Raw genomic sequence first — 25,242 nt, forward strand, 5'->3', positions numbered from 1 at the left:
GGCTCAGTGGATAGAGCGTTGGCCTGTAGACGGAAGGGTCCCAGGTTCGATTCTGGTCACTGGCACAAGCCCAGATCGCAGCCTTGATGGATCCCCAGTGTGGGGCATGTTGGAGGCAGCCAATCAATGATTCTCTCATCACTGATGTTTCTACCTCCCTCCCCCTCCCTCTCTAAAAATAAAATGTATTTCTTAAAGCAAGGAAGTAAAATATAGTAATATTGAGTGTAAACTATAATGAGGAAAACATCTTGAGCATGAGCAGAGCATGGACAATGGTGTCAACAGCACCTCTGTCATCCCCAGGCCGACTGGCCCCCCGGAATGAAGACACACAGCCACTTGTTTTCCAAGGTATTTCTTTTGTAAAGAAGCCAGACTTGGCAACTAGACTGAAAATCTTCCAAAACTCTGTACAAATGTTTAATATACAAATATACACAGGCTTTTGCCAAAAACAAACAGACAAAAAACTCAACAAACGTCGTGGTGGCTTTGGTGTCCACACCGCCTCGGCGTCCCACGCCCTGGGAGGGGCCGCGGCCAGAGGCCGCACAGGAGACGGCACGGACACTATGGACACGGAGTAGAAAAGTCCCTTGGTGAGCCTCCGGCAGGAATGAGGAAGGCCGTCCACCACAGCCCGAGGCTCAGGGGGGACAGCCAGGTGTGCCCTGGTGACAGGAGGGATGGGCGGCGCCCGTGCGCGGAGCTCCGCGCTCTCCCCCGGAGCCTCACTCCATCTCCGTGAACCGGGCGAACATGGCCTTGCGGACAGCATCCTTGTAGGAGTCCGTACCCGACAGTCCGTATGCGCTGCCCTTGGCCCCAAGGCCAGCGCCTTTTAACCGGACTTGAGCCTGGGGACAGAAAACTGCGGTCAGCGGCTGGCAGGCGATGGGCTGCTCCATGCCCTCGTCCAGCCCACTCCCTGCCCGGCAGGAACACCCGCCCGGCGCCAGAGACCAGGCTTCTGCACTGGAGGAGCAGGTACAGGGACTGAGGGAATAGAAGGGCCCAGGCGACAGGCTGACTGAGCCGCCCTGCCCCGCCCCCCGCGCCCAGTGCCTGCTGAGCAAGCATCGGTGCCGACAACTGGCCTCAAGCTCGACCGAAGACGGGCAGGCCGGTAATTATGGGCTCAGACCACGGCAGGGCGGCCTGGCGCCAGCACAGCTCCCTGCAGAGCGGCCTGGAAGGTGTGACCTCAGCGGTGGTGCAGGGGGAGGTGACCGCAGGGTCTTGTCTAGAAGGCCAGCGGGGGGTGCCCCGATCTGATCTGGGATTGAATCTCAATCTCAGCTCCCACCAACTAAAGGATTTCTTCTCATGGACAAAAACTCCACTGCATGTAATCTGCCTTAAACCTAACCACAGCCACCTGGAGAGAAATGAAAGCACGACACTGTCCAATAGCCCAGTGGCGGATACCTGTTTGTTACAACCAAGGACAGAGAGCAAACAGTCCTCAGGAGAAGACAGGCCTACCCTACGGCACCAAGACCCAGGAACGTCTCGGCAGAGGCCGGGTCAGGAGGCGCAGGGAGCAGGACCCCTCGTGGGGAGACCGCCGGTTTGTGCCAGGTCACTGCCCGGCCGGCCCCGGAGCCCCGCCCCGCTCACCTCGATGGGGGCTGTGATGCCTTGACACTTCCTTCCCAGGCCCGAGCCTTCCCGCCAGCCCATGGCCTGCAGCATCTTGTTGCCGATGTTGCTGTGGTCGATGCCGTCCTTGGTGGGCTGCTCGTAGTTCCTGCCAGCGGCAAACACAGAGTTACTCGGGGCTGGAGCCGCGCAGGGAGGCGGGGCCCGCTCACGACACGTACACAGTGCCCGTGTCCGGCTGCTTCTTGCGCTTGGGCTCGGGCGGCTCGGGAATGCCGTACTTCTCCCGTCTCTCGGCGGCTCGGTCCCGGTACTTCATCTGCGGGAGAACACACACAGCGCGGGGCTCCAGCTTCAGCCCATCCGCCGCCCCAGGGCCTCCCAGCGGCCTGAGAAACAGCGCTGGGCCCTGTGGAGGGCTTTGTCCCACCGGGCAGGCTTATTGCCCCCACGCTCTTGGCCCGCACGGTCCTGGGGGAGGAGAGCTGTGCTCTCCCCTCGGCACTGGGACAGGCCGCCCCGCCGGAGCCCGGCCGCCGCCCCTGGGGAGCTGGCGCCATGGACGGGAAAACAGGAACAAGCCCCCTCACCACAGAACCTCCCAATTTCTTGTGGAGGAAATTTCAAGTAATTTGCCTACTGGTTCATTTCTTTAAAAATATATTTTTACTGATTTCAGAAAGGGAGAGAGAGATGGAAACATCGATGATGAGAGAGAATCATTGATCGGCTGCCTCCTGCACGCCCCCTACTGGGGATTGAGCTTGCAATCCAGGCCTGTGGCTCTTGACTGGAATCGAACCTGGGACGCTTCAGTGCGTAGGCCAACGCTCTATCCACAATCAGCCAGGGCCCTCGGGTTCATTTCTAATCTACAGGCTTCCATTCTCCCTGCCCATGGCTGGCTGCACAGGCTTCTCCTGCCGGCCTGAGCCACTGCTTCCTCCACCTCCCCTGCCGTCACTTAGGCCCGCTGCCTCCCGGGCCTAATGTGAAGCTTCAGCGCAGCCCGGGAAGGCGCCCGGCCAGGCCAGAGAACCTCCTGCTCCTTCCTCACACCCAGGGCCTTCCCTGCAAGTACTTGGCATTCAGGACGCGAGAGCAGTGCCCCCTCCTGAAGGGACCATATGAGCCTTTCCCCTGGGGCCTGAACCAGTGCACCAATGAGAGCTGAAGGCGGAGACCCCAGACCTTCTCCAGGGCCCACGCCGCTCACCTCTCTCTCCCGCAGCTCCAAGGCCTCCAGCTCCTGCTCACTCAGTCTGGACCGCCGGTAGATGTCCATGTTTTGCTAGGGAAGAAGTGACAGTTAGGAACACACACCATCCTCATATGAAACATCTACCGTCACCCCCGTCTGCCGTGTTCTCGGCTCGAGCCGGCAGGAAATCAGAGGGGCGTGCCCGGGCCCGTGGTCCTCCCCGCACTCCAGGCCGGCCCGGACCCGTCACTGTGCTTCAGGTGCTGACTGGTACGAACTGCAGGCGAGACCCCTGCCAGCGAGCAGCTCACAACCCGCTTTGGCGCAGAGGTCCGAGGGCCCCGCGGTGCCTGCAGCCGCCGGTGACCAGGAGCAGCCTCTGAAAGGCAATCACAGCCCAGGCTGGTGTGGCTCAGTGGATCTAGCATCAGCCTGCAGACTGAAGGGTCCCTGGTTCGAGGCTGGTCAAAGGCTCGCACCCAAGCTGTGGGCTCGGTCCCCAGTGCGGCTGCGCAGGAGGCAGCCGGTCAATGACTCTCTCATCACTGATGTCTCTCTTTCTCCCCCTTCACAATGAAGAAAAAATGTAAAAAGGCAATCATGCACTGTGGGCACCCACTGCGCTTTCACAGCCAGGCCCCATGCCGGCCGCCCTCCTGCCCCGGAGCTGGGGGAGCATTACCTTGTGCAGATCGGAGAGCTGCTGGTGCCGGACCAGCGCGTCCTTGTTCGGGAACTGGCGCCGGCAGAGCAGGCAGGCCATCTTCTTCCAGTCGGCCAGCTTCTCCTCCTCACTCTCCAGCCTCTCCACCAGCTCCTCTTCGTTGTCACTGTCCCCGCTGTACGCAGCCACCAGGCCCCTCTGGGGACGAGAGGAGGGTCATTGCCATGGACAATGGCAGGTACAGCTAGCACCTGCAGGCAGTACCGCACACCCGCGGCTCTGCGCAGCTCCTTAGGTCACCCACCCCGCACCCAAGTGCAGGGAGCAGCCAGGGCCCGTGCTGGGGACAGCCTTGCTGGCACTGACCATGTGGCCCGAGAACAGTTCCCAGATGGCTGTCTTCAGACCATGATGGTACAGGAAACCCCCACAACAGATCAGAGAAACAGCCCCACAAACCAATTATCTCGCACGTAAAGACGTCGCTAGCTCCGGCCGATGTAGCCAGGTGGTCAGAGCACCAGCCTGCGCTCTGAAGGGTCACAGGGTCAACCCCCAGCCTGGATGTGTGCGTGGGAGGCAGCCCATGGATGGAGCCTCAGATCCATGCTCCTCTCCCTCCCCGCCCTTTCACTCTCTAGCAATCATCGGGGAAATATCCCCGGGTGAGGCTCACACGCTCTCCAAGGTCACACGTTTCTCCTGAATTTCCTTCCCACACCCACAGCTCTTTACAAACGCAATAAAATGCGAGGAGCTGAGCTTAGACACTCAGGCCCCCTTCCTGTCCCATCAGGCCTGCTCCTCAGGGAACACCAACCACGAGTACCAGTCTGTGCAGAAGCCGCCGCCCACCCGCCCACCCACCCACCCGCCCACCCACCCACCAGCGGCCGGCCACCCACCCACCAGCGGCCACCTCCCACGTCCTGTGAAGCAGGGGTCACAGGGCCGGGAGACAGACACTGACACAGACGCCGTCTGCGAACGCTGGCGAGTGCCTCACCTTCAGGGGGTTCTCCTCGTCTCCGTTCCGCACCAGTTCGGGGATGAGCTGCTGCCTCTCGGCCAAGGCTCCCTGGGGGACGCAGCAGCCATTAGCCTCGTGTCCCAGGGCGCCCAGTGCCCCGCCCGCCTCCCCGCAGCCCGCCCCGCCCTCACCTTCTTCTCGAAGAGCGCGAAGCCCGCGTCGGCTGCGGCGCTCTCCCGCCTCTCCTCTTCCCGCGAGGAGCTGACGGGCTGGAAGCTGTTCTTGAAGTTCTCCTTCTGCTTGTTCAGGCTCTTCGCCCAGCGCTCCATGTCTTTGGCGATCTGTCCAGACCGGCAGAGACATTCAGGTAGAGACACTCGGAATGCTGCGTCAGGGTCCTATCTCTGAACAGAGCCACTCTGCTCCTGCTTTTGACTGCAAACCTCCCCACGGACACTGGTCCAGGCTCAGCCCAGATGGCCTGTGCCCAGGGAAACGGACAGACAGGGCTGGCACCGCTAAACATCGCAAAACCCTCGCCCAGCCGGGCAGCTAAGCTGTCAGAGCGCCGTCCCCATACGCAAGGTTGCAGGTTTGATCCCCGGTCAGGGCACATACAGGAGAACCAATGCATGTGCAAATAGGCGGTACAACAAATGGATGCCCTCCTCCTCTCTAAAAGTCAACAAGTAAAATTAAGGAAAAAGAATCTAAATGAAGCGGACATTTGCCTGGCACGGGGAGCGGCCGGCGGCGCCTCACCTGCTGGGCAGTCTTGCTCTTGGGCTTCTCCTTCTTTTCCTTCCCCTCCTTGGCAGGAGGCAGGCCCGCCTGCTGGTGTGTGCTGGCCTCGGCGGCCGGCACGTAGGTCTCCTTCTCGCCGTCCCAGTACAGGTACTGCTGCGTCAACGAGTTGTAGTAGTACTGGAAACAGACAGTGACGCAGACGCTCTGCCGTCAGACAGCCAACTTAAATCGTTTGTCAACAGACTCAGCAGTTATTTTTAAAAAACATAAATCGGGAGCGGCGTGCTGTGGCGGGTGAGGAGGATGGACCAGCCAGCACGGTTCGGACGTGAGCACTGGGACGAGGCCACCAAGCCCAGGCTGCAGACACAGCTCGGTGCCCGGGAGGCAGAGCAGGTGAAGGAACCGATATGGACCGTGGGAAGGACGAGGTCCCCAGCAGAGGTGGCACCTCTCTCTCCTTTGTTCCCTCGTCCGTCACTCTACCTGCTCACGGGGACCCAGAGCCGGGTCTGCTATGTCTCTTGCTGGGGAGCAGGGAGGGTCAGACATAGGCCACACTTTGTGTCCAGCAAGGAGAGTGGCCCAGGAAGGGTCAGAGTTCACGGAGAGGCGGAGGCAGTCTGCAGACTCGGCCTGCTCAGCGCCCTCAGCCTCACACCTCACTGCATGCAAGTTCCCGTTAAAAGCACTTCTCTTGTATTCTCTAGCTCCAGCTCCTGATCATGACAGTTTTATTTATGGAGTGTTAAAGCCGCTTTTCCTCTTTAAAATCACATACACCATCCAAAATAAAACGCCACTCTGCAAACCTGCTAACTCCTCCCCTCGAGAATACAGATGCTAAGAAAAGAAGCTGGACACAAAGGTCACATTCCGGTTCCATTTGTCTGACACGTGGAGACCAGGCAAACCCAGAGGCAGGAGCAGAGTTACCGGGGCGAGAACAGGGAGCAGCTGCCTAACGGGCACAGGCTCCCATGGGATGAAACATCCTGGAACCAGACAGCGGTGACGGCCGAGGACATGATACACTGAAAGCACACACCTCCACCGGACTGGACACTCTACATGGTTAAAATGGTGGATTTTATCGCAATTAAGAAAAGAAAATATGGCTGAAGCTGGTTTGGTTCAGTGGATAGAGTGTCAGCCTGCAGACTGAAAGGTCCCGGGTTCGATTCTGGTCAAGGGCATGTATGTTGGCTGTGGCACATCCCCAGTAGGGGTGTGCAAGAGGCAGCTGATCGATGATTCTCTCTCATCGATGTTTCTAACTCTCTGTCCCTCTCTGTAAAAAATAAATTAAAAAAAAAAGATATAGAAAAAACACAATTAAAAACTTCTATCTGGGTCTTTTTTTTAATTATATATATATATATATTTTTTAAATATATATTTTACTGAATTTTTACAGAGAGGAAGAGAGAGGGATACAGAGTTAGAAACATCGATGAGAGAGAATCATCGATCAGCTGCCTCCTGCACACCCCCTACCGGGGATGTGCCCGCAACCCATGTACATGCCCTTGACCGGAATCGAACCCGGGACCTTTCAGTCCCCAAGCCGACGCTCTAGCCATTGAGCCAAACCGGTCTCAGCTTATAATATATATTTTTATTGATCTCAGAGAGGAGAGAGGGAGAGACAGAAATATCAATGATGAGAATCACTATCAGCTGCCTCCTGCACACCCCCATTGGGGATTGATCCCGCAACCCAGGCATGTGCCCTTGACCGGAATCGAACCTGGGACCCTTCAGTCTTTAGGCTGATGCTCTATCCACTCTGTGGCTCTGGCTGGATCTTTTCAGAAAGGTCAGGAGCCACCTATAAACGTTACTAGACCAAAGACTCCATGGTAAGAAGCCAGAACATTGGGTAGAGAAGGGGGAGTCCTGCCCGCCAGGGGCAGGGGATCTTGCCATGTGTTAGGGCTGTTCTCTCCTCTCAGTGCTGGTCAGTGTATGAGTGTGAACATTCAGAACAGCACACTTCAGTTTTGTGCATTTTTATGTGTGTATATTATACCTCAAAACAATTTTCTAACCTATAGACAAAAAACAAACCCGTGAGCCCTGGCCAGGCGGGTCAGTGGTTAGAGCATCCTCCCCAAAGGCCAAGGCAGTGGGTTCCATTTCCAGTCGGGGCTGGAGGCAATGGATCGCTGTTTTTCTCTTACAGCGATGGCCCGCTTCTTGCAAGTGGCCTGACCTGGGACTGAACCCCGCCACCTTTGGTGTACAGGACGACATTCCAACCAATGGCCCACAGGCCAGGGCTCGATGTTGTGGAGGTTAAAACCAACTGTTCACCTGCTCCTGCGCAGGGACTGCTCCACCTCACGCCTCCCCCAGGGCCTAAGGGCTCTGGCCGTGCCGTGGGAGGGAGGAGGAGAGCAGTTACCTGTGAGGTGGGGTCGTAGTACAGGCCTGTGTTGGGGTCGTAGTAATAGCCCGAAGACTCATCGTACTGGTAGGTGGACGTGTCCGGCACCGCTGCAAAGGCAAGCCAGCAGCTAGTCAGCAGGGAGCCCCTGCACTCAGCCATACGGTCTTCCCCACGTCCCCCGACACACCCACGTGCCCCAACACCCCCACGTGCCCCGCCCTCCCACATCCCCCGACACCCACGAAGGGAGAGGAGCTCATTAAGCAAAGGCAACAACCAGGACCTTCTAACTGTCCGCAGTCCCCTGGTGGCTCACCGTATTTGGTACCGGGAACTACTCCAGTCGGGGAGGCGGCAGGGGCCTGGGTACTGGCACTGGTGCTCGGCTGTGCCTCCTCAGTCTGCAAAGAACAGCAGCTTCGATGAATTCACCTGTAGAGCCTCTTAGGATGCAGTCACCACCACCAGGAGGAAGGGCCACACACACACACACCCACACAATTCTGCTATCTAACGCCATCAGGCAGACGGAAGTAAGGTTGGGGTTTGCAGCATGAGAGCAAAAACAGTCGCCCCAACAGGCGCGAGCTGTGCCTGGGAGCCAGCTTACCGGAGAGCTGGGTGGATTCGAGGTCTGATTGTACAGCTGCGGGCTCTGGGACACCACGGCCGCCGAGGTGGTAGTCACGGCTGGGCCTGTGACGGAAGCACCAGGTTAGGGAGAGCCAGCATGGCACCTGGAGCCGAGCGCCTTCACTGCCATGCCCAGCCCTCCTGTCTGAGTGTCAGGTCTCACAAAGGGCTCCACTCGCCCCGACCTGGGGCTCGCCGCCTCACACCCTGCTGCAGTGAGACCCATCCAGCCAGCCTGAGAGGAGAGAGCATCTCTGCTCCGGAGCGGAGACGAGATTGCGCTCCGAGGCTTCCGATTCTGGACAGAACGTAAGCAGAGGCTTCCAGCAGTGACCCTGGCTGATGTCTGGGCACCAGGCTCCGGTCACTCTGTCCCTGACCCGGCGGGCACACAGAGCAGGACAGAGGGGAGGCCAAGAACGAACCCTCATCGCGCCACGCCCTCCAAGAGGCTGTGACCAGATCTTGGTGACCACCAGCACCCTCATCTTCCCAGCCCCTCGACAGCCCTGAACGTGCCCCCAGGCCTGCGGGAATGGACTCGGAGCTTTGGGTGTCACTGGAACGCGGGTGCCTCTCCTCAGACAAAGAGAAAAGGGAGACGAAGTTTCTACCTGATGCAGATGCCGCATCAGATTCCAACCCTCCAGCTTGTTGCTGATAGAACTGTTGGTAGTCCTGCGAGTACTGAAGAGAAGTCCACCGTTAAGGCTGCTGTTCCCAGAACCTCAGGAACCAGAAGTGGGATCGCTCACAGCCACCACCTACCTGGGTGTATTGCGCGTAGCCGTCCTGGCCGGGCTGCAGGTAGCTGTAGTCGACGCTGCCCCCTTCACCGCTCTGAGGCTGGGGATCACAAACAGACCCTGAGTGGACCAGGCAGAGGCGAGAAAGGGTTCCAAGGCGAGGCCGCGGGGAGGGTCACCGTACCTGGGTGGACGACCACTGGGCGGCAGCGATGGCTGTGCTGGCCACGGAGAAGGCGCTGACCCGGTTGCCATCGGGGAGGACCAGGTCTCTAAAACACAACGACCCAGCCATGTGGTCCCCTCAGGAAGCTCCAGCCCGCCAGGCTGAGGCCAGGGCACAGGGATTCCTCCAGCCTCGGTGGGAGGCCTCAATGCCAGCAAGGCCACCGCGCAGAACGGGGACGGGGCTCAGGGCCAAGTCCTCAGTGGGCAAGTGTCCCCGTTCTACTTTGTAACCTGCCATCCAATGAGGGTCTGCTGGGCGAGCAGACACCAGACACGGGAAACCCATGTGCCCACCACACGAAGCCATGGCTGCTATCCCAGGAGGAAGCAGCCTGCACAGCCACTCACCCAATGCCCGGCCCGCCCCGCCCATATCCTGCTCTCAATTTTCTGGCAACTGGTGCCCGAGGCCAGAAGGCACCGAGCTCTGAGAGGAGACAAGTGCCCCTTCTCGGCCTGGGGGACTGGGAGGGAGGGCCGGTGTGGAGACCCGGCCGAGGGGCCCGTGAGCACAGCACCCGGACAAGCGTGCGCGGACAGCTGTTTGAAACAAGGATGGTGAAGCCACTCACTTTCTGGCACTTTTTGCAAAGTCAACCCCAATAGTCTTGCCGTCGATTTTCAAAGGCGGGTGGAGACTCTGCAGGACCTGCAGCAGCTGGGAGGCGTCCTGAGGGGAGGGAAGAGAGCGCGCGGTCGTGTGACTGGAAAGCCCACCCTCACGGCCGCTGGGAAGGAAGAGCTTGCTCTTAAAACCACCTGCGGCCGGGACTCCTTAGAGGACCCGCCTCCCTAGCCGCCGGACAAGGAGGCGCCGCGCTGTTAGAGGGAATGCGGAGTGAACCCACAGCCGAGCCTGGAGGCCTCACTGCGGCTCCCGTCAGCCCCCCGCGCCACAGGCCCTCCTCCAGCGATCGCTGTGACTCAGCGCTGCGACAGCGTCGCCAGGTGGCCTTGAACTTCGGGCCCACAATCCAGGGTCCCTCACCATGGCAGAAGACAGCTGCACAAACGCGAAGCCCCGGTTCTGCTGCGTCTGCCTGTCTTTGATGAGGCGGATGTTGCTGACGGCCAAGGACGCGTAGGGGGACAGCGCGGTCATGATGGAGTCCACCACCGTGTGCGGGGCGATGTTCCGGAGGATGATTGCTGGGCGAAGGAGACACGACGTGTAAGACACACGTCCGTTTGGGGAGGTTCCCAATGCCTTTCACTCTGACACGGAGGAGATTCTAAAATCCAACCTTTACAGGGCACCCCGCAGCAGAAGGGCCGGAGAACAGGGAAGCCACGCTCGGGCGCGGAGGCCAGCAGGGAGACTGACTTACTGTCACAGTAGTAGTCCACAGACTGAACCGACTCGGTGGTTCCAGAGGGCACTTCCTGCTCCGAGTCTGCAGGAGGAGGAGGGAGATCAGCACCAGAACAAAAGCGGACAGCTCACCAGTGCGCTTTTAGTAATGGAATATATTCATGCCCCAAAGCCTTAATGTTCGTGGCTATAATGAACCTCACGCCCCTTGGCACGGTCAGTGTGAAACGCACAGACTGGGCACGTGGGGGCTAAAGAGGCAGATGAGATGCACCCCGGCACGCAGACTCCCCTGGGAAGTGAAGGCCCTCTGGCCCCGCCATCACCGGCAGCACCTACCGAACCTACGGTCAAGGTTTCAGGAGAATACCCCAGCTACTTGTTTAAATGTCCTAAAACCTGCACGTTCCCTCACGTTCACAGACAACCCAGCAGTCAGGCCTTCCTGCACGTTCCGAACAGCCGAGCCCGGGCTTACCAAACTTGTCCGCTCCACATCGGAAGCATTTTAGTCTTTTCCTGAAATTGTTAAGGCAGCACTGGAAAAAAAAAAGGTTCACCTTAATCGCCAGGCTCACTAGGAAGCACGTGGGTCAGTTCGGCAGGGCCATGGGCTCGTCCCAGTCAGCAAGGTAAACAGCAGCGAGTAAGTAATACCAGGGACCAGGACAAAGGGCAGGAACCTACACACTGAGGACGCTTTGCTAGGGAACTCCTCCAAGAAACACACATCGTGGCGTCTTTGCAATAAACTGCGCTCTTATCAAGCTGGAGGCAAGTCTCCGTTTACGGAGAACTCTGTGGGAAGTCACTGGCCAAGGTCTCCCTGGTATCAAAGCGCCCAACATGGACCACTCCATGTCCACAGAGAAGGCAGCAGAGGAGGGACACGGGATGAAGCCAAAACAAAGTTGAGCCTCTCAAAATGTCGATGCAACATCCAAATTCAAAGTGGTGCACTGGGCCCCGCAGGACTCTCACAGCCTGAGCCCTGAGCTGGGTCCCTGGGACTCTGTTCATGTAAATTGACAGACTGCCCGAAGTTCAGAGCTCAGGAACTGAAGAAACTGTAGTGAAACACACCTAAAACCTTAACTAAAGCACTGGGCTTAGAGCCTGGATCTCAATAAATAAAAACACTCTGGTGCTCTAGGGATTCTGTCCTCTAACAGGGGGACCCAGAGAAAAATCACCCCATGATGGACACTGGTGACCGGCACTTCCGTTTCCTTGTTTGGAGGGACGGACACACACACACTGAAACCCCCAAGGAGCCGGGTCACGTGGGAGAAACAGCCTTACCTTGTTACAAAGCCAATCTTCAAACTTGGGCCTGGGGTTGCTGTAGTGCATTGCAATGTGCTTTCCTTGAATCACCAGCTTTTTCTGTAAAAAAAGAAGGAATTAGTTATTCCCATTGTGGGAAGCGCGTGTCCATTTTCCCAGGGCAGAGCACACTTCGGAAAAATCAGTGCTCTGGAATTAATGGACAACATACGGGGAGGACCAACCACCGCCACCTATACTCTGCCCATCCAATCCTTCAGACAGGCAGCGAGAGAATGGGATGCGGAGTAAAGGTCACCGAGCCAGGGAGTGCTGAGGACGCTGCCACGCTAAACGCCGACATGCACCAGGCGTGTCTCCGGCAGAGACAGAGTCCTAACCTTCGGCAGTGACAGGCTAGTTCAAAAAGCAGAAACCACAACTCTCTCAGTCCTGAGGCTGTCTCCTGCGGAGGCCCTCAGCACGTGTCCTCGGGCTCCGCTTCGCCTGGCCCGTTCCCATCCTTACAACTGAGCGCCTTCACATTTCCCTCCCCAGCTCCCGCTCAGGAAGAGCTGCAGGGAGGGAAACGTGTTTTGAAAGGGAGTCTGGCCACAGCTTTCTCAGGAGGGACTATTCTGAATGCCATCGAGTCTCAATCAGCTAAACGAGGCTTCTTTCTGCCAGCTGCAGCCTGTCCTGTCCCAGGTGACAGATGTGCTTTCCACTGAAACAGATGGCACTCTCTTCGAGATGAGTAACCAGGAGGCCAATGAAGTTTCTTCAGGGGGCAGGAAAGACTCGTAAATGCTCGTATGCCACCTCATCCTGCACGTCAACCACGTGACTCAGAGGGACTGAATTTGACAAGTTCAAGACTCCAAGCTGAGTCAGGCTAGCCAAGTGCATGCCCAGCACCTGCCCCCAGAGAGTCTTCCTTTAACAGGTGCGCCTTTTCCCCTCTTTTTTGGGGGGAGAGGGATGGGTGAGTGGGGTGTTCTGATACTATCAGAACAGATTTAAGCAGGAGGTTAGGTATCCAGAGTTTTAAAAGGAGTCTAACCCTCTGAACATACATACTGTTGAGCAATCTGATTCTTGCAAATCCTGAAGGATTAAGACATGCTGTGCAAGTGGTCTCTGCCAGATCTAAAGGCAAGACGGCACGTCTGGCCAAGAGGAGGCGCCGAGGGGCCATCCACTCCTTGTGGTACAGAAGCAAAAATAAAGAAGCCGGAGAGATGGCAACAGGCCACCCCACTAGGAGGGTGTGTGCTGGGGAGACTCGGAACTACCACTGAGTCCCTAATCCTATTGGCCTCTTGTTTCTGGAGTGAGTTTGAACTGTAATGAAGTATTACACATATCACAGCTTTGTATACATTAAAATCGGGGAGATCTCAGTGTCTTCCAGGCTTTTTGTCTAGCAGGAGTTTTAAACTCCCAGGTGCGTCCTCAGACACAGCCATGGCGTTGGTGATGCTGCCGCGCCCGGGGGCAGACTCATGGGAGCTTGTGCGCCTCTCAGGCTACCAGCATGGCGTCCCCGATAAGAAACGCACGAAGTTCTACTTTCCTAAGGTCAGGGGTCGCCGCTGGGTTAAGAAAACGAGGCTTAAAAATCTAACAAACCAATCAAACTTCATGAGTCTTGTTATAATGGCAACATATTAATAATCAAAGAAGAGAGCTCTTATTTACGGGTGACAAGCCATAAAATGCTGCAGAAAAGCAGCAGGCGCCGAGGAAACGGCCAGAACGCACTTGGTAAGGCATTCAATACTGAGCTCTGGAGTTCTGGAAAAATGTCACATCTGTGCCAAGCACTGAACGTTATCTTGACACTCCAGTTAGTGCCACGCCCAAGAACCAGCAATGGTTTGCTCTGGACCGACATCCCAGGCATTCCCAGGGAGATTAGGCTGTTAAAGCCACTCTAAGTGGATCAGACAGGGCACCAGCTCCCAGGCTACGCTCCTCAGCCTCATCGTCCACACATTCCACCAGGCCCTTAGCCAGCCCTGGAAGACGTGAGCAGTAAAGCCTCCAGGCGGCTTATGGTCCAGGAGAAAGAGGGAGTTACTTGTAGAATGCCTGCAGCAGACTTGTTACATTCTTTCCACAGTCAGAGAGAGCGGAGATTGAGATGACTCTCAATGATGCCATACTAGGCAGGGAAGGGGCCTGGAGTGTTTGGTAAACAGATAGGTGCTCAGGGAGCCCAGCCCCGCGGGCAGATACAGCTAAGGGCAGAGCAAAGTCTGCAGTGCGCTCCACAGGCCTCTATTTATTCTAGGGGAATCAATTTTAATATATACAAAGCTTTTCTTTTTGTAAAGTCACTCCTTTGGAACAAACCACTCCTTCAACCTTTTAAAAAATTGCACAGACTTGTTCCATTTTCATGAATATCTAGACTTGGTGAGTGAAGCAACCTGATTGGCTTCCATCCAGCTGGTAGCATCTTGCAAGTGATAAAACTCCACGAAGGCGAAACCACGGCTTACACCTAGAGACAGCATTCAGATATAGACGGGATACTTGTGTTAGTCAGTTCCTTTATAACAGGCGAATCTCTCTCCCACTGCTTCAACACCGTGGGACAAAGCCAATGGGGAAGCAGTTTCTAACTGTGACGTGACTTGGGGATCTTCTCGATACTTTGCCATGGCAAGGAACCAAGCCGCCTGAGCTAAAGCCACTCCATCTGATTCCACGCTTCCAGGTAACCATGCAACCGACTATGAACGAGGAGTTACACGTCACTACTTACCGGAGGGAAGAAAGCCCCTGAAAGCAAAGTTTTACAAAGTCCTCAGATGCTCTATAACATCGTTTGCAAAGAGTCACATTCCTTAGCCATGGCAAACCTGTCATTCTGAGTTCATGTGCTCGAAGGCTGGGGACCAGGAGGGTCTTGGGGACGGGGGGACGGGGAAGAGGACCGGACAGCGGAACACAGCTCTCACCTGTTTTCCTTTTCATGAGCCTCACATCCGCAGGCTGAGGGCCTTCGAAGGACTCCATCATTTCCCGGATCTGCACAGGGTTTCACACGTTTACAGTTAAAGCTTCAGCCACAAACTGTTCCGCACCAAAGAGTTCAAGGACGGTGGGCTGCATCACCTACTTAATTAGCGAAGCCCTGAACTTCCACCACCGAATGCAATTATTCTAAACGGGGGCAGGCGGCAGACTCCCCAGGAACGCGTGTCACTGTGCCTTAAAGCTCCGTGCTGCCTGGGAGCTCCCTCAGGCCCATTCTTTACCTGAGGACACAGTCTTGCTCCCATATCCTGCCCACCATGCCTCCCCTTTAGCCTCATCTCGTGGCCCTTTATGCCAGAGAACCAGAATCAATGGCCAAAACGGAGAAACTCCTCTGAAGTTAAATATTTCTGCACACCTTAAGAATTTTCTTACGCTTACTTTAATGATGAAAACTAACAAAGCTCATCTATTATTAGGCCCCTAATAAGTTAAAATAAAAATTAAGTGGGCCTAGAAGCAGCAATTCTGGCTGACAGGTTTCTTACCGATGTCACACCAAGCCCTATTGCAAAAGGCATCGTTCCTTTATTAATAATACCAGGAAGCAATACTCCCAGGGAAAAACAGGACCAAACTGGCGAAACAGGAACCTTAGCGGCCCCTATGGGCAAAGGCGCGGGAGCACGCAGTCGATCCTCGTCACGGGCAGGTCCCTATTCTCGGACAGGCCTGCTCACCGTCTGACGCCCCCAGAGCCGTGCTGCCTGTCAGGGTCACTCCAAACAAGGGCCTGTCAGTCTGCTCAGTGCTGAGCTGTCCCCTTTGTGCGCTTTTGTGGATGTCACTGTTTACTGCCTCTCCAAGGAGAGGTGAATGCTGTCTGCTCCCGAGTGCAAGCCACCATGTGCCTCACAGGTCACACATGTCAGGTAAGATTTTCTCAGCCATGACCTACAGTGCTGCTGGCCATATCTCCGAAGCTGCTATATCAACGATATACATTAAACGAGGCAATGCTAAACGACGACATACAAAACAAGGTGGGCAAACACTCACAAGAACCCGACCGACCAGCTCCGCCTCGTCCGCAGGAGCAGTGAACTGACAGACAGCCACTACCCCAACAAGGAACATGGACTGGGTTGAACTTTTCAGAGTAAGAAGCTACACTGACGCAGGTTCATGCTTAGTAACACAGTAACTACACACAGTTCCTTTCAAAGTAGTAATACAGAAACATCGTGGCAACATAGTAACAAAGACAGTTCCTCTCAGAATTCCATTGTCAGTGGGAGGACAAACTAAAGAGCCAACAAGAATGAAAGTGACAAACTGAAGCTCAGGAAAAGATTCAATACTGTACTCTAAAGTGTTTTAAAGATCCCAACAAATTTTCTAAGATCATCTACCTAAAGCCTACGCAACTGTCTGACCGGTAGCTATGATGTGCACTGACCACCTGGGGGCAGACGCTCAACGCACAGGCATGGAAACATGGAACAGACTGAATCTGAGGAAAGGGGGAGGAGGAAGGGTGGGAAGAGATTAACCGAAGGTCTTATATGCCTACTAGAGGCCTGGTGCACACACTGGTGGGGTCCCTCGGCCTGGCCTGTGGGGACTGGGCCAAAACCATGCACCGAGCCTCCAACCTTCCTCAAGGGGTCCCGGATTGCACGAATCCATGCACAGGGCCCCTCGTTCTATAATACTTGGGCACCTCAGAAACCCTATTCTGAAAACCAGCCTTCTTTGCTGGAGACTTCTACTTCCCCAAATAAGCCTAGAACACGACAGCCTCCTTTTGTCACCCGCGTGGTGGCCCCGGTGTCAGCTAGAGCCTGCTCTCCTCATGCCACCAGTCCCCTGGGCTCCTGGGCCACAGGCCTCACAGACGCCTCAGGGGACAGTCGGATGAATGGGTTCTTCCTGAACTGGCTCCTGTGGGACTTTTCATCCTGCCACCACATGCCCACTGCTGAGCTCTGAGCTCAGCTCTGCCCTCGCTAGCCACCATGCTTCCCCATCACTCCAACCAGGCAAAACCCCCAGTAACTTACTTTTATACTTAGCTGGGCTTCCTAAGCCTCCAGCACCTTCCCAGCCACCTCTCCCACCCAAAGCCTTTAACTTGTGTGGACACGAGCTGGGTGCAGGGTCTCGTCTAAATCCAGCATCTTTCTGTTAGTGGGCTGATCATATGAAGCCCTGCCTGGAGGCCCGCCCCTCGCCCCCCAACTCTCCACCAAACACTCCTCTCCCTCAAGAACCAGCTCGGCGCCTCTCCCCCTGAAGCAACAACTCCTCCACGTTCCCAGAGGCGCCTGCAGACCTCTCACAACGGGATGGCTTCGCCCACCGATCCGTCTGCTCAGCTCTGTCCTCATCACCGCTGACCTGAGCTCTCCCTACGCGGGGCCTGAACTGGATCCGTGGCTCTGCAGCACAGCGGCGTCCGGAGCACACGACACTAACTCCAACACACACTGCACACCGTCACTCCAGCGCTTAGACCAAAGCTGTGCGAACCCAGTATTTACCTTCAGCTTTGTCTGAAACTCATAACCATTGGTCAGAATGTTACTGTGAACACTCCAAGACGATACTGCACAATGCTATGCATCTGCATCTTTCAAAATCATTTCAAAATCTCAGATCCATTTCACCTCCACCACCGTTCGAGCGGTTTCCTGCTTTGGAGCATGGAAGCCTGTCTCAGAGACCCTGGTCCCGTGGGGGGAGGATGAGTGTGCTGATATACACTGAATGGCCGGATTATTATGATCGCTGAACGTATAATAATCTGGCCACTCTGTGTGTATTAGAGGCCCATGCATCAATTTGTGCATCGGTGGGGGCCAGCCAGCCTGGCTTGAGGGAGGGGACATGGGCAGTTGGCTGGCCTGCCTGCTGGTAGAACTCCTGGTCGAGGGGACAATTTGTATATTAGCCTTTTATTATATAGGATATACACTGAGTGGCCAGATTATTATGCGTTCAGAGGTCATAAAAACCTGGCCACTCAGTTAAGTGCCACATGAATGCCAGGAATAGAGCTTTGGAAGAGAAGGCACTCCACCTGGGGGCCAGAAAAGGCTTTGCAGAAAGTAGCCCCTGAGCAGAAAAAAGCACACGATGGACATGTGCACAGAGGAGGTGCCTGGGAGGAATGACAGATGCCACTGGGAAACAGGCAGTGCCGAGAAAACAAACAAGAATGGAAATGAGAGAGACAGGCAGTGCCAGGATACCACGGCCCAGCTGGCCAGTCTGAGGACGGGGAGTCAGGGAATGGCTTTCCTGTTTGACAGGCTTCGCAGAGGTGTCAAATGACAGCATAATTTCCATCAAGTCAAATGGGAGGCCAGATCATGACAGAAGTGTTCTTACCAAAATAAGTAATCAATTCAATAGGAATGTACTGACTACCCTCTAAGGGCTACTGAAGGAACAAGTCCTGATCCCTGCAGCAAGGAATGTCTGAAAACTACACTGCCTTCCAAAGCCGAAATGGAATCAAGAATCTGTATGAATGAATAAACCAAGCTGAGAGAAGTCTACCCTAAAGCCAGCCCTATCCCTCACTGAGCCATCAGCCTGAGCTAACACAGTGACACCAGACAAAGGAGGAAGCTCCTTGTGCCCAGAACGCTGGACGGACTGCTGTCCCCCTTACGTCGCTCTCGGTGATGGTGATGGGCAGGCCGCGCAGCATGATGGTCTTGCTCTCGCGCTCATCGCTGATGTCGTGCCTGTAGTCATGCTCGCCATAGTCACCATCGGAATGGTAGCCATCTTCGGATCGGTCACTGTTCCTTCTTTCCCGTTCTCTCTGATTTACAATAAACAAAACCACAATGAGAACCACACTGGTTTATGCCCTCGGACCCAGGCCCTCCACTCCTGGAAGTTACTACTCCATGACAACGTCACTGCAGTGTTTTCTGAAACAGCAGGACCAAACCAGAGAAACCCTGTCAACAATCGTGCTGTTAGGAAGCAGGGTTTACCCCTCACTGTTCAGATGCCAGCACGGTGAGACACCATTCTGTGTTACCACACGGAGTTTATGTGCGAGGAGAGTGGAGACGGGAAAAAGACAGCGCAAAGGGACATGTGCAGCATCAGGACTGCTTGGAAACAAAGCCATACACAAAAGTGCTAGGAAGCAAGCTGCGCACAGATGATGGGACACTCTGCTTCAGTCTCACCCCGCAGCTGCATCTTTAAAATGGGAATACCCCCTCCCAGGGCTGGGGCTGACCTCAGTGAGCTCACAGCTGAGGCCTGGTGAGCTCCGAGTAAGCCCTGGCCAGTATTCCTATGACTAGAACAGAGCGTTTGAACGTCATACTCCAGGAGAGATGTCCACACTTGGGATGCTGACTTCCAGGAGCCTGGAGGTTTTATGCATACAATTCATATATAATTCTTTTAATATATATATATATATATATATAAAATTGATTTTTCAGAGAGAAGAAGAGGAATAGAAAGTTAAAAACATCGATGAGAGAGAAACATCGATCAGCTGCCTCCTGCACACCCCCACTGGGGATGTGCCTGCAACCAAGGTACACGCCCCTGACCAGAATCGAACCCGGGACCCTTCAGTCCTCAGGCCGACGCTCTGTCCACTGAGCCACACGGGTTTCGGCTCGCACCTTACTGACAGCCCACAGCAGCGCTCGCTCACCTCGGGGCTGTCGTAGTCTCGGTAGTCGTCGTACCGATCCCCCCGCCGGTCGTCACTGGCCCTCTTGTAGTCAGAGTCCCTGCGCCGGCGGGGCTCTCGCTCCTCGCGGTCATCCCTGTCGATGATGGAGCCGTACCTTCCACTTCGCTCGGTTCTGCTCACTCTGCAGGGAAAAGAATTGCATTTAACCTAAAGTAAACCACACTTTGCACCTTCAGAAAGCATGGCTGAACACACTCCCACCGCTCAGTTTATAAGACACACAAATTCCGGGTCAAAGACAACCACTGGGAAAACATCCATATTCCTAAACACAAAACTAAGTTTTAGGAATTCACGTTAAATCGGAAAATTGAGATCTCAAATATTTAGGTTTAAAGCTTTTGAGAAAGGCCAGGTTGTCCAAATGTATCCTGTATTTTCCCAAGCCAGGGTCTATGCATTACCCTGCCTTCCATCTCAGCGATCAAAGGCAGGAGAGATAAATTACTGGAACTTTACCCATTTCAAAGGGGAGCACATCCTGACGTGTCCACTATCACAACGGCCTGCATGAGTTACAGACACCTCCCCTGCAGGCAGTTAACGAAGGGGTTCATTTGTCACATAACCAGGCCTTCAGAGAGCTTTATTTCCAGTACCATCTAGCTTATTTTTGTTTACTGGGCAGCACTGGGAAATCTAAAAACAAGAGGCTTCAGCCCACTTGACCAGATCCACCGTTACCTCACAAACAGTTTCCCAGGTTAAAAAACTGCTGTGTAAGGCAAAGGACACGTTTGTAAGGGCGTATTTACGGCATTCACATGCAAAGAAATCAAGGAAAACCAGCAGCCTAACACTGCTTCAGGATGTGAAGTATGGGGACGACAGGCCCTGAGAAGGTAAATGTTCGTTTAGTAAGTCACTTGGAAACACAGACTGCTGACACAGAATTGAAATAACAGCATCACATGATGAGACCACATCCTGGGTCCCTCTGAGCCATCAATTTGCTCCTTCACTGGGACTGGCCTCAATACCAAGGAGGCAGGTGGCTGAGTAAGGAAGGGCTATTAAACCAAATGGTTAAGTGAGAGCAGCCACAGCTCTCAGTTCTGCACGAATTTCTGAGCAGTTTATGTGTAATCCATGGTCCAAGACCTCCCAACCTCTAAACCGGGATCACCTTGCTATGTGGGAGACAAGAACTGGCCCTCACCGGTGCTCACTGCTGCGGCTAGGCCTGACTTCTGCACGGCTGTCATCCACCCTGGAACCTTCCACCACCCACTGCACCCGCACTCCCTTACCTGTGTTACTACCCTGTTTCCCCGAAAATAAGACAGTGTCTTATAATAATTTTTTCTCCCAAAGTTGCGCTTGTCTTATTTTCAGGGGATGTCTTATCTTTCCATGCCCTATCGGGTCTAGTAATAATTAATGTCGTTTTTAAACATTCGTTTAAAATCTTGCTTGGCGTTGACTTGTATTGACATAACCTTCAAACACGTGGTATCTACAGAACGTGTGAAGTGCAATTAACAAGTTTTGCTTGAAAAAGTTTGTGTTTGGTTTGGTTTTTGTTGCAAAACTGGGGCTAAGAAGATGGCGGATGAAGAGCATATTCGGCACTGCATGCTTTACGAGTTCCAATTAGGAAGAAAAGCAAGTGAGGCTGCAAAAAACATCTGCAGTGCTCTTGGTCAAGATGCAGTTAGCGCCAGAAAATGCCAGCGTTGGTTTGAGAAATTTCACGAGGGAAATTTTTCGTTAGATGACAAGAGTGGTCGAGGCCGTGTGTCCAATTTTGATCAAGAAGCTCTTCAAGCTCTTTTGGTGCAAAATCCTCAAATTCCCCAACAAGAGCTTGCGACAACTTTAAATTGTTCACAAAAAACAATTTCCAATCAATTGCGTGCACTTGGCAAAGTCCAAAAGTTTGGAAAATGGGTTCCTCATGAGTTGACCGACAACAACCGTAATCAAAGAGTCACAATTTGCAGTTTGCTCCTCTCTCGTCAAAACCGTTTGCCGTTTTTAGAGCAAATTGTTACTGGAGTTGAAAAATGGGTGCTGTATGTTAATTTGAAAAGGCGGCCTCAATGGTTGGACAAAAATGAGGCTCCGCAGCCCACGCCAAAACCTGACTTGCATGCGAAAAAAGTGATGTTGTGTGTTTGGTGGAATTTTAAAGGAATTCTTCATTATGAACTTTTACCATCTAACCAAACCATTACAAGTGCAGTGTATAGTGCCCAATTGGAAAGGTTAGCCCAAGCTTTTAAGAGAAAAAGAACCCGCGCTGATTAATCGGAAGGGCGTAATTCTTCACCACGATAACGCACGACCGCATACTGCAAGAATCACTGCTGAAAAACTGCACCAGTTGGAATGGGAAGTTCTCCCTCAACCTGCATATTCTCCTGATATTGTCCCTTCCGATTACCATTTGTTTCGTTCTTTGCAAAACTTTCTTCTTGGAAAAAAATTTAATAATGAAGAATGCCTCAAAAATGCATTGACCGAATTTTTTGCATCAAAATCACAAGAATTTTACAACAGAGGGATTAAAATGCTTCCTGAGCATTGGGCACAAGTAGTAGAAAACAACGGCAACTATATTGTTGATTAAATTTTGTTGTATTGTTTAAATAAATTCGATTTAAAAAAGTATTAGAAAACGACATTAATTATTACTAGACCTAATAGGTCTTATTTTTGGGGAAACACGGTATTACCCTCAGGCTCCTCCTTAGATACTTTCCCCAAGAAGCTTAACTGGCGGTTCCCAGACCCCTCCCCGGACCCCACTCCCTGTGCACTCTGACAGCAGCCTCCACCTCTTCCTCACAGGGGGTCCCACGTCACTCACACTCTCTCTCTCTCAACGGCATGCTTGTGAGAGCAAGGATCATGGAGGCGCTCACAGCAATGCCTGGCACAGACAGATACTTCAACATGTCTGATAAACAAAACGATTTTTAAACAATTGCTCAGTCCCCACTGAAAAGCGGAGGTTAAAGCAGGCAGAGCAGTAACTTACCTTTTGTCGGAACCCATTGTCTTACTGAGGATCTAGCTCACTGCTCCCAAAGGTTCCAATTTTGTGGGGCTTTTTATTTATTTTATTTATTTATTTTCCTAGAAGAAAAGAGAGATCGGTTGCTGCAAATCTGAATCACTGTCAATCGTTCTATGACGGAGACACTACCGAAGCTGGAATTTCGTCAAAGCCTTAGAGGGGGGTAGGGAAGCCAGGGACCAAATTGTCAGCATTCAAATCACGCCGTTTTGCTAACAAGGAGGAAGCCTACTTCCAAACGGAAGTGCCCCTGCCGGTATAGAGCCACAAAGGGTGCAGGCGGAGGCCTCCCGGCCCCCGCTTCGGGTTACACCGCAAACAGGAGGGAGAGGGCCGCAGCGCCAATGGCCGGGGACGACCATCACCACAGTCCTGGGGCCTTGACTGCGGAGCGGCGTGAGACCCACACAGCTCGGGTGGGAAATCGAAAGCCTTTTGGAAGCCGGGATGCGGGGCTGATGGAAATCTACTCCCCTTACAACACAGCGGCTGCCCCACAGCTCCTTCGGTCCGGCCGGAGGCCACGGGGGGCGGCTTTCTTCCCGAGCAACTGGAACCCCGCGGCCCGGGCCCGCCCGGCCCACGGCTGGGACGCGCCGGCGCCGCGAGGCCGGCCCCCGGCTCCGAGCCGGCCCCCAACGAGCCCCGGCGGCGTGGGGAGCGGGGAGGGCCGTGCGGGGGAAACAGGCCCGGGCAGGGCCGGGCAGGGTCGCGGAGGCCGCCCGACCACCTCCCGGGTGTCGCGGCCGAGATGGCGGCGCCGGCGCCTGCGCGGCCGCCCCGGGCCCGGCTCCCCCTCGCTCCTCGCACACGCCCCTCCCGTCCCCGCCCCGCGGCTCCCCGCCCGCGGAGCAGCCGCCCCCGAGGCCCCCGGAGAGGGCTGAGGGGGTGCGGCTGCGGCTGCGGCCGGGCCGGCGGGAGGCTGCGGGGGAGCCGGGAGGTCCCCGAGGGGCCGCGGCGGCTCCGCGCTCCCGGCCGGGCCCTCCGAGCCCGGAGGCAGCCGGCCTGGGCGGGGCGGGAGGCGGCCTCGGAAGTCTGACAGCGCAGGCGGCGCCGAGCTGCGCGGGCCTCCAGCGCCTCGGGCAGTTTGGTCCGCGGAGAGGTCCGGCCGGAGCTGCCGGCCGCGGCCCGAGCGCGTCGGCCAGGGAGACTCCGACAGCGAGGCCCGCCCCGACAGCGAGGCCCGCCGGCCGCCTCGCCCGGCCGCCGCACTTACCTCCAGGAAGGACCCAAGGGGGCCCACGTAGCGGTTTTGTGCCTCAGAACCTCCAACCGGGTACCGCCGCTCCACAAAATGGCGTCTCCGTCGACTGCCGTCTCCTACCCACAGTTCCTCGCGCCCACCCGTCCCCTGACACGCCCCTCGAGGAGGCGTCCAATCGCGGAGGCGCCTGGCTGCGCGAGGGCTGCTGGGAAGTGTGGTCGCTAGGGCCGCCTGTCAGTTACTACGTCCCCAGTAGTTTCCTGCGTATTTCCCTTCATCAAACCCGCGCCTGTTGCCAAGCGGCCTTTTGCAGACCCCGGTTAAGAGCTTTCACCTTTATTAGGCATAGTAAAGTTTTGTCTTTGTTACAAGTACGTTTAACCTGGTTTTTAAAAAAAGTGTTTTCTTTAAAAATATATTTTATTGATTTTTTTACAGAGAGGAAGGGAGAGGGATAGAGAAACATCCATCAGCTGCCTCCTGCATACCTCCCACTGGGGACGTGCCCGCAACCAAGATACATACCCTTGACCGATATCGAATCTGGGACCTTTCAGTCTGCAGGCTCACGCTCTATCCACTGAGCTAAACCGGTTAGAACTTAATCTGTTTTTAAGAGAAGGAACACTTAGTTTATCTTATGCTGCATTATTGGACGCTAAGATGATTGGACGACTTTACAAAAATCTATTTTTATCTTCATAACATGAAATGGTGATTAAATCCACTTTGCATGTGAGGAAATTGAGATTCATGGAAATTAAGAGGATTCTTGAAAGCAGGTCTAAAGAGTATCATTCCATTTATATTCTCTTATTATTTTAAGAGTTAATTTATTTTATTTTTATTTTTTAAAATATATCTTATTGATTTTTTACAGTGAGGAAGGGACAGAGATAGCCAGAAACATCTCGAGAGAGAAACATCGACAAGCTGCCTCCTGCACACCCCCTACTGGGGATGTGCCCAAAACCAATATACATGCCCTTGACCGGAATTGAATCTGGGACCTTTCAGTCCGCAGACTGACGCTCTACCACTGAGCCAAACCGGTTTCGGCTAAGAGTTAATTTAATAGTTACTACTTGTATGTCTACTAGTATCTCCAAGTTAACACAGCCAAAACCTAACCTCCTCTCCACTGCCTTCCCTGGCTCATAAATGCAAACTCCCTGCTTCCAGTTACTCCACACAAGAACCTTGGAGTAACCTGTGACTTTTTTCTTGCACCCAACCTGTCAGCAAATTCTCATTCTACCTTCAAAACATTTCTAGCATCTGACCACTTTTAGCTGCAACTGCCGTTCACCTAGCCAAAGCCACCATTACTGTCCTTATTTTACGGAGAGGGGAGGTCACACAGAACAAATGCGTTGGTACTGAGACATGAACTAGTAGGCTTAATTTCAGAGTCCATGTCCTCAGCCACTAGAATGTAAACTCCAGGAGGGCAGGGACTTTTGTCTGCTTAATTCACCACTCTCTCTCTGGTCCCTCTTCTGGTGCCCAGCACACAGTATGCC

General features: G+C 54.4%; 1 protein-coding gene across 3 annotated transcripts; it reads right to left on the reverse strand.

Moving 5' to 3' along the window:
• Positions 1 to 345: 345 nt before the first annotated feature.
• RBM5 (RNA binding motif protein 5) lies at positions 346 to 23,850 on the reverse strand. 3 transcript variants are annotated; one of them, XM_036432207.2, is made up of 25 exons: positions 23,733 to 23,850; positions 22,477 to 22,560; positions 19,452 to 19,614; positions 18,432 to 18,587; positions 14,734 to 14,803; positions 14,200 to 14,273; positions 11,801 to 11,884; positions 10,977 to 11,037; positions 10,515 to 10,580; positions 10,175 to 10,335; positions 9,759 to 9,856; positions 9,143 to 9,230; positions 8,981 to 9,058; positions 8,827 to 8,899; positions 8,190 to 8,275; positions 7,896 to 7,980; positions 7,595 to 7,686; positions 5,203 to 5,364; positions 4,632 to 4,781; positions 4,477 to 4,548; positions 3,489 to 3,668; positions 2,822 to 2,896; positions 1,827 to 1,924; positions 1,624 to 1,753; positions 346 to 860 (listed from the first exon to the last, which is right to left on the reverse strand). In XM_036432207.2, the coding sequence occupies exons 2-25, from the start codon at positions 22,491 to 22,493 to the stop codon at positions 735 to 737; spliced, it is 2,445 nt and encodes an 814-aa protein (XP_036288100.1). In that variant the 5' UTR covers positions 22,494 to 22,560; positions 23,733 to 23,850; the 3' UTR covers positions 346 to 734. The 3 variants fall into 3 exon arrangements, with proteins under 3 accessions (XP_036288100.1, XP_045435529.1, XP_045435530.1); XM_045579573.1 differs by having other exon boundaries at positions 22,477 to 22,574; positions 23,732 to 23,843; XM_045579574.1 differs by lacking the exon at positions 2,822 to 2,896 and having other exon boundaries at positions 22,477 to 22,574; positions 23,732 to 23,843.
• Between the last annotated feature and the right edge of the window lie 1,392 nt (positions 23,851 to 25,242).

Source organism: Pipistrellus kuhlii, unplaced genomic scaffold (genome assembly GCF_014108245.1).
Source record: "Pipistrellus kuhlii isolate mPipKuh1 unplaced genomic scaffold, mPipKuh1.p scaffold_m20_p_11, whole genome shotgun sequence".
In the NCBI taxonomy this organism is placed as follows: Eukaryota; Metazoa; Chordata; class Mammalia; order Chiroptera; family Vespertilionidae; genus Pipistrellus; species Pipistrellus kuhlii.

Bases quoted from the DNA above. Each gene is read 5' to 3' on its own strand.
- RBM5 (XM_036432207.2), bottom strand. The intron at 4,549-4,631 runs GTGAGGGCGGGG...TGCGTCCCCCAG, and splicing joins TCGCGCTCTTCGAGAAGAAG to GGAGCCTTGGCCGAGAGGCA. The intron at 1,925-2,821 runs GTGAGCGGCGTG...GTTCTCCCGCAG, and splicing joins TGGAGCTGCGGGAGAGAGAG to ATGAAGTACCGGGACCGAGC.